The sequence below is a fragment of the Ostrea edulis genome, chromosome 1, assembly GCF_947568905.1.
Source record: "Ostrea edulis chromosome 1, xbOstEdul1.1, whole genome shotgun sequence".
Lineage (NCBI taxonomy): Eukaryota > Metazoa > Mollusca > Bivalvia > Ostreida > Ostreidae > Ostrea > Ostrea edulis.
This window is the reverse complement of record NC_079164.1, coordinates 67,654,982-67,672,574: the sequence shown is the minus strand read 5'-3', so window position 1 is coordinate 67,672,574 and position 17,593 is coordinate 67,654,982. Positions and strand designations below refer to the sequence as shown.

Here is a 17,593-nt window from a genome sequence, read left to right as displayed (position 1 = left end):
TGGTTTCCGGGCTCTAAAGCGTTATCCTTTCCACCTACAGTCACCATATCATACATATAGACTACCCATGGGATGAAGATGTTCCCTATTGATTTTGGGGTCAAAAGGTCAAAGGTCAAGCGCACTGGACATCGAAGTAGCAATATGGTTTCCGGGCTCTAAAGCGTTATCCTTTCCACCTACAGTCACCATATCATACATATGGACTACCCATGGGATGAAGATGTTCCCTATCGATTTTGGGGTCAAAAGGTCAAAGGTCACGCGCAATGGACATCGAAGTAGCAATATGGTTCGGTTTGTCATGCCATTTGTTTTTTACACTCAGAAAAGAGGTAGTTTATACCTATTACCAACACCCTTTGGGAGATTGGGGTAAGCGGGGGGTATTCTTAGTGAGCATTGCTCACAGTACCTCTTGTTCAATTAGCTCACACTTTTTAGCTTTTTAGCTTTTCTGATTGCTTGTTGTCCGTCCATCCGTCTGTCTGTAAAAATGTTTACATTTTCGACTTCTTCTCCAGAGCCAATGGGCCAATTTCAACCAAACTTGGCCAAAAGCATCCTTGGGTGAAGGGCTTTCAAGTTTGTTCAAATGAAGGGGAGATAATCGCAAAAATAGGGTGGAGTTATTTAGAAATCTTTTGAAGAACCACTGAGACAGAAAAGCCGAGATTTACATGAAAGCTTCCTGACATAGTGCAGATTCAAGTATGTTCAAATCATGACCCCTTGTGGTAGAATGGGGCTACAATAGGGGATGAAATTTTGCCATACAAATATATTGGAAAAATCTTCTCAAGAAACACTGAGCCAGAAAAGCTGAAATTTACATGAAAGCTTTCTGACATAGTGCAGATTCAAGTTTGTTCAAATCATGACCCTCGGTGGTAGAATGGGGCCACAATAGAGGATCAAATTTTACCATACAAATATATAGGAAAAATCTTCTCAAGAAACACTGAGCCAGAAAAGCTGAAATTTACATGAAAGCTTCCTGACATAGTACAGATTCAAGTTTGTTCAAATCATGGCCCCTGGGGGTAGGATGGGGCCACAATAGGGGATCAAAGTTTTACATACAAATATATAGGGAAAATAGTTAAAAATCTTCTCAAGAACCACTGAGCCAGGAAAGCTTATAGTTACTTGAAAGCTTCCCGACTTAGTGCAGATTTGAGTTTGTTAAAATCTTGGCCCCTGGGGGTAGGATGGGGCCACAAGCGGGGATCAAAGTTTTGCGTACAAATATATAGGGAAAATCTTCTTAAAAACTACTGGGCCAGGAAAGTGGAAATTTACATGAAAGCTTCCTAACATAGTGCAGATTCAATTTTGAAAAAATCATGGCCCCCGGGAAAAGGTTGGGGCCACAATAGGGATCAAAGTTTCACATGCGAATATATAGGAAAATTTTTAAATATGAGTCAAGGTGACTCAGGTGAGCGATGTGGCCCATGAGCCTCTTGTTTAAATTCATACATATATGAATTTTTTAGTATGAGAATTGCACTGTTATATAGAAAATGAATCACTGCATTACATTTTCAATGATGAAAACATCATTCTTGGTGTTGGTAGACTTTCCAGAGGGGAAGACAAATTTCTGCCATTTCCGGGCAGTGGCAAGAATTGGCTTTGATGGAGCTTCATTGATGGTTGGATGGAAATTGGGGGTAAAAATAGATGTTTTAAATTACATGTGAATTTATGAATTGCAGAAAAAGTGTTAATTATTTAAATCAAAATTATTTTTTTGCAGAAGGAGATTGCTGCTAGACTTGAGACACTGGTCAATATTCACTTTGTATCCCATCAAGAGCATATGACATAAAATCTTCACAAGTTTTATCAAAATTCAACTGTTAGGATGGAAGAATTGAATGCAAGAGAGGTATATATGTTTTGAATACTCATTCTGTAACAATTGTAATTTGAATTTTATAAATGTTATGTGCAAACTTGAAGAAAAAAAATGATTAAATCTTTTAATTTTAATTATTGTTCTTAAATCTAAAATTAAAATATCTTTACAGACACTTCATGGAGGGACTCAGTTTAATTAAAAAGAAGTTGCAGATTTTCCATTGCTGTCCTATATACAGGGCTGTAACAGCAGTGAGACCATGTTTACTTACACTGCTTGCCAGTTTGGAAAGGGGGGCCAGTGAAAGATCTGACGCTAATGCAGCCGCTCTTAGCATGACTGTAAAGAATAAAAACTTTATAGCCACTGCCTACATATTGTCAGATGTTCTGCTCCATTTTTCAAGACTCTCTAATGCTTTCCAGGTATACTTTAATTCTGCATTGAATAAATATAAAAGCTCACTCTAATTCTAAATTGAATCATTATCTAAATTCACCTTAATTCTACATTGAATCATTATCTAAGTTCACTACACTGAATCATTATCTAAGTTCACTTTAATTCTACATTGAATCATTATTTAAGTTTTCTTTAATTCTACATTGAATTATCATCCAAGTTCTCTTTAATTCTACAGTGAATCATTATTTAAGTTCTCTTTAATTCTACACTGAATCGTTATTTAAGTTCTCTTTAATTCTACATTGAATCATTATTTAAGTTTTCTGTAATTCTACATTGAATTATCATCCAAGTTCTCTTTAATTCTACAGTGAATCATTATTTAAGTTCTCTTTAATTCTACACTAAATCATAATTTAAGTTCACTTTAATTCCACATTGAATTATCATCCAAGTTCTCTTTAATTCTACAGTGAATCATTATTTAAGTTCTCTTTAATTCTACACTAAATCATAATTTAAGTTCACTTTAATTCCACATTGAATTATCATCTAAGTTCTCTTTAATTCTACAGTGAATCATTATTTAAGTTCACTTTAATTCTACATTGAATCATTATTAAGTTCACTTTAATTCTACATTGAATTATCATCTTTAATTCTACATTGAATTATCATCTAAGTTAACAAAAGAAATGAACTGCTTTGCTTAGTATTTAAATTATCTATATTTTCCCTCAGGTGTCATTGTGGATATCATCTAAGTTCTCTTTAATTCTACATTGAATCATTATTTAAGTTCACTTTAATTCTACATTGAATCATTATTTAAGTTCACTTTAATTCTACATTGAATCATTATTTAAGTTCACTTTAATTCTACTTTGAATTATCATCTAAGTTAACAAAAGAAATGAACTGCTTTGCTTAGTATTTGAATTATCTATATTTTCCTTCAGGTGTCATTGTGGATTTCTTCATGCCCTACCAGCATGGTTGTGGAGGAACTCCCGGGTGTGTGGACATGGGGTGAAAGGTGGTGCTGACCCATTTCAAAATTTACAGAGAATATATTCTGCCAATATTTGAAAAAATGTGATAGAAAATCTTGAATGAAAGATTTCAGACAATCCAATTCTCAATGCTCTGTCCTTAACCCGGACCTGCTCAGAGATGATGCATCCGAGCAGGAGTGAATTTAACAAACAAAACTATAGGTAATTTACTGTTAAGTCATAGAATGCATATTTACGGGTATGATTAGAAATTTTGATTCAAAAGACTGCAATGTATAAATGAAACTAATTATTTGAAAATTTTAGACTTTGATAGACAATTTTCAATCTACTGGGACATAAGAGGAAGTCACAACAGAGTGGGAGTGGTTTGGACAACTTCTTGTGAAATTAGGGGCAAGGGGATTCAGGCAGATCCTCCAAAAAGAAGAGTACAGGGGCAAGGGGATTCAGGCAGACCCTCCAAAAAGAAGAGTACAGGGGCAAGGGGATTCAGGCAGACCCTCCTAAAAGTAGAGTTCAGGGACAAGGGGATTCAGGCAGACCCACCAAAAAGAAGAGTTCAGGGGAAAGGTGATTCAGGCAGACCCTCCAAAAAGAAGAGTTTAGGGGCAAGGGGATTCAGGCAGACCCTCCAAAAAGAAGAGTTTACGGGCAAGGGGATTCAGGCAGACCCTCCAAAAATTGGACCAGTTTGTAGACTGCTTTCCATGACTAACTAAGACTTGTTTTGCCTGTGTCTACTGCAAACTGTGAGAGGTGTTTTCTCTTGTATGAAGGGACTGAAGGACCCATCAAGAAATAGAATGTTACAAAAAGTGCTAAACTGTCTAATCAATATCTATATTGAGGGACAGAAACTTTTAGATTTAGAAAAATGGGCCATTGCTTTTGGGAAGGTAAAGAACAGATTATCTTTGTTTAGTGAGAAAGTCAGTCAAATTGTGAGTGTGTATTCATGTAGCTGTATATCTGTATCAAATATGTATTAAAGTGGGTAAATGCAATAAAATCTTATGATTAATGAGGAGACACTATGACATGTTGCTAGTTGCATACTGCTGTGCTCAGCATGTGCTTGCACTAGGTCAGGCACCCTTAACCCTCCCCAACAAGGAGTGTAGTACAATTGTTGTCTTCACTTATTCCCTTATTAATTTCTTCAGATTTGTTTTCATTTTTAACTTGCCTGAGCTGAAAGCTCAAGTGAGGTTTTCTGATTGCTTGTTGTACGTCGTCTGTCCGTCTATAAACTTTTCATACTTTCTACTTCTTCTACAGAACCACAGGGTCGATTTCAACAAAACTTGGTACAAATCATCCTTGGGTGGAAAGGATGCAAGTTTATTCAAATGAAGGGCCATGCTCCCTTCAAAGGGGAAATAATCACAAAAATGCAAAAAGAGGGTGGGGTCATTGTTAAAGAATCTTCTCAAGAACCACTGGACCAGAAGAGCTGAAATTTACATGAAAGCTTCCTGACATAGTGGAGATTCCAGTTTGTTAAAATCATGACCCCTGAGTGTAAGATGGGGCTACAAGCGGGGATTAAAGTTTTACATGTGAACAAAGAGGGAAAATCTTAATGTCTTTTTCTCAAGATGAGACCGCAAAAACCAAGGTCCCGTGTCACAGCAAGTGTGGCACGATAAAGATCCCTCCCTGCTCAAAGGCCATAAGCGCTGAGCATAGGCCTAAATTTTGCAGACCTTCACCAGCAAAGGTGACGTCTCCATATGAGTGAAATATTCTCGAGAGGGACGTTAAACAATATACAATCAATCAATCAAGAACCACTTGGCCGTAAAAGTGAAGATTTACCTGAAAGCTTCCTGGTATAAAGTAGATTCAAGTTTGTTCAGATCATGCGCCCCCCCCCCCCCCCCCCCCCCCCCCCTGGAGGTAGGATGAGGCCACAATAGCAGATCAAAGAAAGTTTTACATACTTAGTCTAATATATAGGGAAAATCTTTACAAATATCTTCTCAAGAACCACCAAGCCAGAAAAGTTTACATTTACTTGAAAGCTTCCTGACATAGTGCAAATTCAAGTTTGTTAAAACCATGGTCCCCGGGGGTAGGGTAGGGCCACTATAGGGGATCAAAGTTTTACATACAAATATATAGAGAAAATCTTATGAATCTTTTTCAAGAACCACTGGATTAGAAAAGTTGAAATTTACATGAAAGCATAGTGCAGATTCAAGTTTGTAAAAATCATGGCTCCGGGGGGTAGGGTGGGGCCACAATAGGGATCAAAGTTACACATGCGAATATGTATTGAAAATCTTTAACTGGCAATGCATCAAATTCACTCATGGATGCCATCGTATTACATCCGAGATCTATGTCGAGTGCGCAAGACATTCAAGGAGTTTCGATTGGGTACCTAGCTAAATATGGGTCATGGTGACTCGGGTGAGTGATGTGGCCCATGGGCCTCTTGTTTCATAGTCTTAACAATATTTTAGTAACCTGTCTTTATATATACAGTACATATGTTGATTTGTTATGTAATAACTTAATTGTAAAATCATTTTACAATACTTTAATTGATTGTTCACTATCGGCTGATATATGAAAGTTTGGAGGAAGTCACTTTGACATCACCGTACTTTGTGACATCCAAACTAAATAACTCAGAAAGCCTTCAATCAACTGGCTGGAAAATGCACAATGGAAATGGTTTTTAGCTTACCTGACCAGAAGGCTCAATTTTCTGATCAAAATCTGTCTGGTATCTTGAAACTTTTCACATCTTCTACTTCTTCTGTAGAACCACCCGACCAATTTCAACCAAATTTGCCACAATGCATTCTTGGGTGAAGGGGTATCAAGTATGCAGAAATGAAGGGCAATGTCCTATTTCCAGGGCAGATAATGAAAAAATTGTAAAAGTGATGGGGGATTCAAAGTTTAAAATAGTTTTATATGAGAAAAATGGTCCAAATTCTTCATCTCAAGAACTAGAAGGGTACAAATTGTTAGATCAGTATGCAAGCAGTCTCATGTACTGTAGTTTCAGCTTTGTTCAGTAGGTTCAGAATCTTTTGAGATATACATTGGTACTTTTTATAATTATTGATACATAAGTAACCTCATGTAGCATAGACAAAATTGTGTGCCCTATGTCTCTTGGTGTTCATGTTTGATCAATGTTGCCATGGGTCTTTTGTTTTGAAAAAAAATCATATTTTATAAGATGTTTCCCAACCTGATGAAGATAGGTCATTAGGCTTGCTCACACAGCTTGTGGTGTATTTGCGGATCTAAAGATCTGATTTGGGTTAGATTTGTCGTTCACAAATTCTTATAATGACAGAAATCCTGTAAGTTACTGAAATACAGATACATGTAGAATATTTACATTAATACTTTCAAACTGCAAACCCCTAAAATGGTGGATGTAACTCCATATTTACTTAAGATGCCATAGGATATATATGTAATTAACAACAATAAATCTATAAAGGAATGAAATGTGACCTGTTATGGGTTAGGGAAGTGCTTTTTAATGACATTTTAATTTAATGTAAATTTCAGTAATATGGAGTGGAATTTCCCCTATAATCCGATTTCTCTCCAGAAATCCTTCTTTAAGATTTCTAGATTTGGGTTTTCTCCCTGGAGGAAATTGTGCTTTCATGGCTGAATTTCTTACCATTTTGATTTACAATTCTTGCAGAGTTGAAGAATGTTAACATTGTGGTCATTGAAATGTGAGGTATCAATAAAGTAATGAATACTACATACCGTATTAACAGGTATTTTCTGCAGTTGGCCATTGTTTTGCTGTCAATTTTGAGGATACCAAAAATTGCAATCTATATGTAATATGCAACTGCAGAAAATGGAAATGCAAAATATAATTTTACTATTTCACAAAAAAAAATTTCAACCGCAATGTTATATGGTATGTAAAAAAAAAAAAGGCACAAAGTGGAATATTAAGGAGAGAACTTAGAATGGGGGAAATTCCATTATATAGCTGTGCACTAGCACAGAATTTCTCCCCCGGAAAGTCGACTCTGGAGTGGAATTCTAAGAATTACTCTATTGTGAGTATCCTTGGGGAGGGGACCTACCCTGTACTTTAGAGCCAGTTTTCTGGGAGGGGACCAGAATTTTTAGGGGGGGGGTCCCATTTTTATATGACCAGTACATATATTTAGTAAAATCTAATGTAATGATTTGCCCAATAAATGAGTACCTTCAATGACAGGTTAATTTAATTGAATTTAAAAACATGCAGAGTGAGGTACTTGAAAATGATGTTTGTAGAAGAGTTTAACTGGTCTTGGAAGGGGGGAATGTTCACTTCCCTCTTTTAAAAAAGATTGTTCAAGATGTTGCTACTTGTGTGTGAAAATGGTTCAAGAATGTTTAAGCTCATCAGTTAGATCAGGAAAACATCTAGCTGCAGAACTGTAGCTCTCTGAAAAACTATTGTGACAGAACACTGTTCACAGAGCTACAGTTCTGCAGCTAGAAAACATCTTGTGTATCTTCACTAGCTAAGGGTTTGCTTCAATGTTCTCAGTACGTAAAGATGAGAGAAGTAGAGCAGAACTCTTTACAAGCAAAGATGGGAAGACATTGAGGGGATTCTATAATAAGATTCGAAAGTAATTCAATTACATAAAACTCTCAATTTTACATAGTATCATGTTCCAATAAATTGTTTGTGTACATGGTCAAATGACTCGCCTGACCTATTGTTTATGTATACATGGCCAAACAACTGGGACAGTGAAACAGAATTTTTTTTGTGTAGATAGCTGAATGACTTGCTGACAGTGAAACAGAAATATTGTTTTTATCGATAGCCGAATGACTTGCTGACAGTGAATTTGTGTAGATAGCCCAATGACTCGCTGACAGTGAAACAGAAATATTGTTTGTGTAGATAGCCGAATGACTCGCTTGACTTGTGTAGATAGTCGAATGACTCGCTGACAGTGATACAGAAATATTGTTTGTGTAGATAGCCGAATGACTTGCTTGACTTGTGTAGATAGCCGAATGACTTGCTTGACTTGTGTAGATAGCCGAATGACTTGTGTAGATAGCCGAATGACTTGCTTGACTTGTGTAGATAGCCGAATGACTTGCTTGACTTGTGTAGATAGCCGAATGACTTGCTTAACTTGTGTAGATAGTCGAATGACTTGCTTGACTTGTGTAGATTGCAGAATGACTCGCTGACAGTGAAATCTAAGGTGATCAGTAGTAATTTTCTCATGTTTTTTGTAACTTTAAAATTGGGTAATTATGCAAATTTATGAAAGCTCCTGATGTGCATGGATCCATTTTATCTGTTTTGAAAAAATATATTGACTGATGTTTTAAGTCACAGTGTATGTATCATACCAAGAAGGGCATGTTTCTCTGGTACTCCATAAGAATGGTCCAAAACTTATAGAGTGTCTAATACACAAAAGATCGGTAAAAGAGGATTTGTCGCACTTGCCATTATTTGATAGGTTATGGTATCAAAATCTGTAAAAAGGTGTGCAAACTGGTATGTGCTTAAATGCTTGCTGTTCTTTGTAAAGGGAAACAGTCATCATGTAAACAAAATCTTTTTGGACGACACAATTTTTTTTTACTCTGAAAGCAGCTGTTTACATTGAAAAAAGACACATTTCCAATAGGAGAAATCTAGTTTAGGATAAAATGATATTTAAATCTACGAGAAATTAATGCATTGAGGCATATTGGTTAATCACGATGAAATTCCCATATGTATTAATTCTGACTTTTGTTTCCACATTCAGGAAATTATCGAATGAAAAGTACATGTAGTTGAATTACCAAAACACTTTGTTGGGAAAAGTCGATCAACTTTTAGTCTCTGATTTCAGCTGTAAAATGAAGATTAATTGTCTGCCTAGTATTGTGACAGAACTATGTGTAATGTAGGAATTCTGTTTTCTATCAGACCAAGGACTCTTGAGGTTTTCCCTCAGTTGTATAGGTTTTCCATTATCTCTCCATCTGCTGTTGTGGAGATGGAAAGGCATTTACAGTCTCTCATTGGACTGAATGTTATATATCTTGGTTAAAAGTTACGATTTTGCAGCTAATGTATATTCTAAGTACAAAATGAGTGCATGCATGATGGTGGCATTAATTAGGGTAAGATAATTTTTTGTAAAAATACTTTTTAGTTCTCACTATTGAATAGAGCTTTCCTTGATCCACTTCCAGTAGTGAAATCTGGTTATAATGAAGGAGGTACTCTACATTGTCATAATGGCTGACTTCCTTTGAAAACATGAATGAAAATATAAATATCAGCAATATTTGTCTATTCATTTCAAGAATCGTTACCTAAATGAGTAGATTAGCACATCGACTGCTTAACAGTGGATCGCAGCTTCGATTCCAGTAGGGTTTGAAAAAAATTTTCCAGATTGCTTTCAGCTAAAACTGCATTGTTTGACTAAATAAAGTAAATTTTAAAATTTTGAATTTCAAAATATTTTTGTACATATCCTCCACTTTTCATCTAGTGTAGGATACCTCCTTAATACTATAAATAGATTGTTGTTCTGAGTATTATCCTCTGACTTTACATAATAATCACCTTTTTAAGAATATGTACAAGGATATTATAACTGAACCGGATGCCTGACAATAGTGGAAAATTGATATCATAAATTCTATTGGTGTAGACAACACCCTTACTTAGACAGTATGTCTTCATATCAAAGGTGCATCAACATTACATGACATTGACTGGAAACTATTTTAAAATTTTGAGTAAGTAGATGCTGTTTATACCATTATAGGAAGCATTTTATTGGTTGTATTGATTTTCCGGCTTGATATAGAGGCCTTATAGTGTGTAGTAACTGGTCCCGCATATTGATTCTGAGGCTTCCCTAAACTTCACATCTGTCAGGGTCTGTGTTTGTGTGTTAACTCTGCTTAGTCAAATAGACTCCAGTTTTAACAGTGATTGTGTTTTATTGACAGACAAATGTGTTTAATTTCATCTAGGTTGGATTTTGTGTGACAGCTCCGGTGATTGTTTTCTCCAGGTTAGTATTGAATACTGCATAAACCATAACAATCTCCGGGATTCAGTCTATAATCTGTTCGGACCCATTCAGCCATACAGCTTCAAACTGTATGATGTTATTCAGTCCAGAAATTGAAAAATATTACGTTTTTCAATCCTTACTTGATTTCTTGAACTTAATTTACTTAGTTGAATCATACAGGATTGCATTCAGAGTATGTCCAGAACGTATTTTACGTAAGACTGATTTTATTTTGATATTTCAGATGCAATATTTTGACATTCAATTCCTCTTGCTTTTAAAGGTCTGTAATAATTGAGAACCCTTTGACAGAAAACCATCATATTTACAAGTCCTGAAGTACTGATAACATCATCGCTCTTAGACATGACAGCTGTTTATATAAACACACCTTTACATGAACAGTATCGCCACACCTTGTGTAAGCTCTTGTTAGACTGTTTGTTTGAAGGTGGAACTACTTGGTCCTTTTGTCAACATTTTATGTATTCTTTTAAACCATGTGTGTATTTCATTGTTATTTTTTATAGGCGGCATGAAAAGGGATATTTTAATATGTGTATAACATGCATGTATCGAGAATATCTTGTATGAAGTAAGAAAACTAAAGCTTTTAGCTTTCAAAATTTGATAGTGAATTCATTAGACAGATAAATGGGATGGCATGTGTAAGAGTATTGGACCAAAGGATTTGTTTCCCCGGAGAGGAGCTTCTGAGACATGCATTCTGTAAGATACGTTATCTCAGTCTGTTTGCTACTGCTGTCCTGTAGAACATTTCTTAATTACTCTCTACAAAAGCAATAATAAGCTGCCTAGTGTTAATTATTATTACTATTGTGAAGGGGTTGTTGACCTGCACCAATATGAGAAGATTAATCTGTACTGTTGTGAGGTTGCTTGTATATTGTTTAACGGCCCTCTCGAGAATCTTTCACTCATATGGAGATGTCACCATTGCTGCATGATGAAGGATAAAAATTGCAAAATTTAGGCCTAAAAAGCTTGGCCTTGAACAGGGAGGGATCTTTATTGTGCCACACCTGCTGTGACACGGGACCTCGGTTTACCTGGTCTCATTCGAAAGACCGTCCTATTTAACCGCCTCTTACGACAAGTCACTAAGGGGTACTGAGGACCTATTCTCACCCGGATCTGTTGTAAGGAGATTGTGTATGAAGTCTGTAAGGAAAACGCCTGAATTACTGATATTGTTAGAATCTCTCCAACAAGAAATTCAAATTTAAATAACTATGTGCAAGTCAGTGAATGGTTACAGTTTATCGTGTCTATTTTCTATTGCAGTGTATGTTACTTAATTATTGTAATTAGGCCCCACCATAACGACGGGTGCCCTATTGTAATCACTCTGTCTGGCGTGTGATAACGTAAGTTTCCTTGGGAAAATTTTCATAAATTTTATAATTAAATCCACACTAAAACTCTGCGTATACAGTATGATAACTGTATGTTTATACAGAATGAATATTTGATTTAAAAGTTGTATATTATGCAATGCCTCAGACAGTATCTATTACATTCAGTCTGATCATGCACAGTACTCTTTAGTATAACGTATTACAGTACTAAATATTGCTCTTTTATAGATCTCATAATCTGTGAAATATTTGATTATAAGTTTGTACGACAAAATGCAACATCTGTTACACTGCACTGCAGTATGTAATGTGTATTTGGGTAAGGGAAAGGGGGTCATTTTATAAATGTTTTCTGCAGGACAGTTAGTTGAGTTGGTTGAGAGTTGTGGCCCCAGACAAAGTCTAAAATATGACTAATATATTTCTCCTTACATTATATAAGAGCTTCCAGCTGTTACATAAAATTGATGACAGCAAACAAAGTGACAATAATGATATAATTTGACTTCTGAACAGCATGTTGCGTTCGTGATGTGATTATTGTTAAATCTGGAAATAAAATCGGCTGTATCGTACAAAAGCAAATATTCATGACATTACAAAAAGAATGTTATAAAATATTCAATACTTTTACCAGATTTGGTAGTGACTTAGTGGATACAGCTGAATAATCATAAATTTGTTATGTGGTATCTGAGACATTTCTGTGACATAAAAGAGATGTTTTTATGAAAGAAGATAGGCATAATGGAAAATACCCTGGTAGTATTTCTCAGACTAGTGGATTGATTATCAATTAGAGACTGTGTTCTGATTTCACTTTAAGTGACAAATGCCATCAAATTTTCTGTCTGGATCTCCGAGGGTTAATTGCATAGACCTGTGCATTGCCATTGGTCAAGTATTGATGTTCATTTGTTCATCATTTCCTCCGTGTGGATGTCTTGCAGGTTTTCCGATAAGGTTTATTCATTTCCGTCTGGCATGCCATAGCCAAAGGTTTCTGAGACTGATGTAAAGATTTTGTGGGGAGGATCTAGAGGTGTGGCCCTAACTTACAGTGTTGTGTGAACCTCTATGGGAGAGATCACTGGGTCGGGTGCCATGGATCGATGGGTGTGTCCGAACGACAGACATTTGGCCCTCAGAGCTAAGTAAGTACACGGTTATCTTGATCATCTAAGTACATTTTTGTATTGATATTTTTTCTGTAAATTGACAATATTTTTGTTTGGGGGTTGTGATTTCTTTTCCATGGGGATTAATTTTACAGAAATGAAACATGTCTTGTAATAATTTATAGATAAGAAAAATTATTTCCTGTGGGAATTATGTTTGCAAATTTTCCGGTATTCCAGAATTTGTGAAGAGTACTCCCACTGGACATTTCCACAATACTGGAATGTTATTAGTCAGCAGATTTAGCTTAATATGTGTGTTTGATATCCACTTTGTGTGTGTGTATATTATATAGTTTCGTTGCAGAGGGCCTTGTAGTAGAAATTCAGTTGTTCATGTCATGTGATCAAATCTTAAAACTTTGTAAGGGCATTCAAATGTAGTAGATTTAATTGCATAAAAATTTCATTATTTCTATACATGTAGTTCCATTTCATAGGGGAAAAGAGTTGCAAATGTTTATGTGAGTGTGTTTGATTAAGATTGTATTTTATATGAATGTTTGAATTGTTTATTCATGTTTTATTCAGAAATATTTACATTTCTAATGTTTTTGTCTTTGATGTATTTACAAATTGTAATGATATAGCCATTATCCTTATGAATGTGTTGCAGTTGTGAACAGTGTGCGTATGAATCTTGATGAATTAAGTATGTCTATTTCATCATAATGACTGGAAATTCCGACAGAAATGAAAGTAGAATGTAAATATAAGGAATGAATTTCCTTCTGGCTTCATGTCAGCATACATCATGAAGTGCATTAGTGCTGCATAACTTCATGTATTTTCAAAAATAAAATTTATTTCTGAAGTGAAACCACAAATGCATCGAGATTATAAGAGGCTTATATATTCTGGTCCTTTTAGCCGATTTTCTCTGAAATACTGGTAAACGTAGATGGAAGACATTTCATTCATACACAAATTCTTTTAAATTTACTGAGAAGAGAATTATGTGCTTACCAAAACTACATTATCTTTGTACACTACAAAGTATTGAAAGTGACGCACACTGATTGAGGTACCTGCATCTGCTTCATTCTGATAAAAATAAGATTTTTCCTGAAGTATGCAGTAGGATATCATATATTGACTATATTATTGAATAAGCATTGTTTGGAGCCTTTTTGGGTGTCATTGAAATGAAAGTACATGCTTGTATAGATGTGGTATTCAAACACAGAAAAAGAGATGAATCCATCCCAGAAATATATCAAATCAGATCAAGAAACACATGCATTCTCCCAAGGACTTGATGCCATACATTCCTACTTCATTTGCATTGTATGTGGAAGATGATAAAATAGAATTGATTTATTTTTACAAGAAGTCTCTTTCATCAAACAGTTTTAAGATTAATCTTTTATATGAGTTCATTTTTCATCAGACAGTGTACATATTTTTTACACTCCTAAATAGAATTTCTGATGAATTAGACTTTTTAGTTCATTTAATATTGATTTTGAAATCAATGAAATGGTCATGAAATATTCAGCAAGGTAAACCAGTCACTAAGCTTTCATTTACTGTTCGTAGTATCTAACACAAGAAGACTGTACACTACACCGATTGCATAAGAGTTTTAGAATTATTGATTGATTATTGATCTGATATTTAATATTGATTTGATATTTTAGATTGGCAGATTATTGATTGAATATTGATCTGATATTTGGGCAGATTATTGATTGATTATTGATCTGATATTTTGGCAGATTATTGATTGAATATTGATTTGATATTTTGGCAGATTATTGATTGATTATTGATCTGATATTTTGGCAGATTATTGATTGAATATTGATTTGATATTTTGGCAGATTATTGATTGATTATTGGTCTGATATTTTGGCAGACTGGGAACAGGATGGTCAGTCCACACCAACAAATTATCGACTTTCCATAAAGTGGACCAACTCAATATGGAGGAACAGGAGCATATCATGAATGTCATTGCCAAGGCAGACTACCTTGACCAAGTCGAGCAGGAGAGGATTGGGTAATTACTATAGCCTCTCACCTCTACACCTACCCCTCGCCCCACCTGTACTTCTGATGGCTGGACAAAATGTATGCGAGGAATTTATTATCGCTTAATTTCGCGATAAACTTCACTTGCGAAAATATGTTTCTCGCTTTTATTTTTATATTGCTAAGATACATGCAAAAACACTTGATCAACAGAGCACTCGCGAATTGATTTTCTCGTGATTTGACGTCCATGAGTCATTTCGCGATAATAAGTACTCGCATAAAATAAGGAATCTACAGTATCTAATTTACAACTTTTAAAAAGAGAGAAGGAGAATAACATTTATTGTTAAAATATTGTTACCTAACTTTTTTCCATTCTTTTACCTGGTGATTCTAAATACCCAGAAGTGATCACCTGTGATACACTAAAAACGATGGTCTAAATATAACCCTAAGGTGCTTTAAGGAAGATAGACTTAATTTGTACCATATGTCCATTTCCTCATAAAACCGAATTTCCATTAATACTAAACCACCAATTATAAACTTGTTAATTACATCGTTTGCAGTCGAAATGTAAAATGTGATTTTTGAATACCCTAAATCACTACATATTAGGTAAATTCCTCTCTTTAATTGACCCTGGCCCTCTACAAATAAGGCAACAGCTCAAGTGCTTTGTGTATTTTCTTTTATCCATCAATATGTCTGTTGTTCAGATAGTAGTCTATATGTAAAACATCTAAGGAGTGCCCATGGCAAGTTTTACTGGAGAGGGTCTTCACTGGTAATTGCTCAGCAGTAGTGCCCCAGCTTCAAATAACCTCATCTTTTTAATAGAGAGTGATGTGTCTGGTGCTCTTCTCAGGACTGATCAACATCACAATATTTCAGTTTTCCATTTCAAGTAATGGAGAAAAATGAATGTAGGAAGTTGACATTTTTCTGGTGTTTCACATTTTGTGAGACAGTAGTTGTATATCTATGGAAGGAGTCAAAAGAGAACTCGTGTAAATCTTTCTGTACTGTTATTCACAGATTACGGACAATAAAACAACTTTTGATAGGTGCTGGACAAAGGACTAACCTTTTGACCATATCATCCTTCACCCCCCACCCCCACCCCACCCCCAACCCAACCCAATGCACAGTCAAACCTGTATATAATGATTTTTTGATTTTAAAAAATCCTGATTCAGTGAAACTACATCAGCAACTGCTTCCATACTTTGATTTAACAAATCCTTTCAACTTGTTGAATTTGATTTGTGAGGAAAAAAAGTTTTGGAGAAAATGTTGCCTGTCTCAATAATAAACATGATTAAAACAGCTCTATATCCCCACTGCAACATTTTCTGAAACTTTTCAGCAGACTTTTTTCTTTAATACCACACTTTTTTCTACTTCAAATCATGCATGGCTTATGTACTAGGGATGTGTAAATCTTTTTTATGCTGTGCATTGCATCAAAAAATGTTGGTGCATTATGATTCCTTTCAATCAATTCTGTTATTTATACCCTATGTCAAAAATAAACTCCATACAGTGTCAATTCTCTGGGATTACTTTTTCCTACTGATAATTTATTGTTTTATGTCTAGACACATCATTGTCACTAGTTCCAGCCATGATTTTAATTTACAGTTTGGAATACAAGACATGAGATATGTAACCTTTTGAAGTCAGTATAATGAGTGATAGGATATCCATATATGGTATTTACATGTTACATTTCTACAATGTTAATTGGTTAACATTATGTTTTTATGGCCCCAGAATCGGAAGACTCCGGGGCAGTTTTGGCCTCTCCGTCCATCTGTCTGTGGCAATTTGGTCATATCTTTTACACCGTACAAGGTAGAGATTTCATATTTGGTATGTGTATTTCCTGTGGCAAGACTTTTCTATTGACACCAAAAATTTGACATTGTGACCTGAACATTGACCTGCTTCCACTTTGTTGTTATTTAGGGGCATCAGTGTTTCACAAATGCATCTTATTTATCACAAGTAAAGGAATGAGTCTGAGATTGTAATTTTTTATTTGTTAAAAGAGAAAGATTATATTACAACAGTTCAATCAACTCAATTTAAAAGAAAATTGAATTGGGTGACATTTTTATTCGAAATCAGACCAAACTGAAAGGATTTGAAATTGTCTCAGACCTTTTGTGTGTTGTAAATAAAATTCTTCTCAAAAATCTTACTCTATAATATTTCTGAAAATCATGAATGGAGTTACATACCTTCCTGAATCACATAACTTATCAAACTGCACATGGGAAGATCAGAATAAATCTTGTCAAATAAGATACACGTATTTCTATTGTATGTATTGAGAACTGTATGTGACTACATAAAAAAGTCGATATGATTCGCTGGTCCATCGTGTGGTTCTGTCAAGAAAATTTTCGTTTTTTTTTTTAAACCATGACTTCACTGTAACAATGTTTGTATAGGGTGAGTCTTTGACTGCTCTACTGTATTAGAGGTAGCTGTCCATAAAAGCTCATCACTATAGAAAATGTGCGAGTGATTCCTCAGCAAAATTTCAAGCAATGAGTGAGATTTAGATTGTATATGAGTATTGACTTCTATGGACGAAATCACAGAGAGAACCATACCAAAATCAGGTAACCCAGGTCGTGTGTTTGTAAGCTTTCTCTCTGTAACATTGGATGATATACAATACGTCGCACGCATTGGGGAGTTTTATTCTATT

The 17,593-nt window shown here is 35.1% G+C and overlaps 1 protein-coding gene across 15 annotated transcripts in view; it reads left to right on the top strand.

Annotated features, from left to right (window-relative positions):
* LOC125646246 (rabphilin-3A-like) overlaps positions 1 to 17,593 on the top strand; it is a 51,668-nt gene that overhangs the window by 3,543 nt on the left and 30,532 nt on the right. For 4 of the 15 annotated variants that reach the window (XM_056157635.1, XM_048872479.2, XM_048872521.2 and 1 more), the window contains exons 2-4: positions 10,294 to 10,334; positions 12,667 to 12,870; positions 14,753 to 14,896. In XM_056157635.1, the coding sequence (XP_056013610.1) occupies positions 12,794 to 12,870; positions 14,753 to 14,896 (221 nt within the window). In that variant the 5' untranslated portion in view covers positions 10,294 to 10,334; positions 12,667 to 12,793. Of the gene's footprint in view, positions 1 to 9,975; positions 10,054 to 10,106; positions 10,335 to 10,814; positions 11,067 to 12,666; positions 12,871 to 14,752; positions 14,897 to 17,593 lie in introns of those variants that run through there. The other 11 variants (XM_056157638.1, XM_048872460.2, XM_048872493.2 and 8 more) reach the window with 9 other exon arrangements.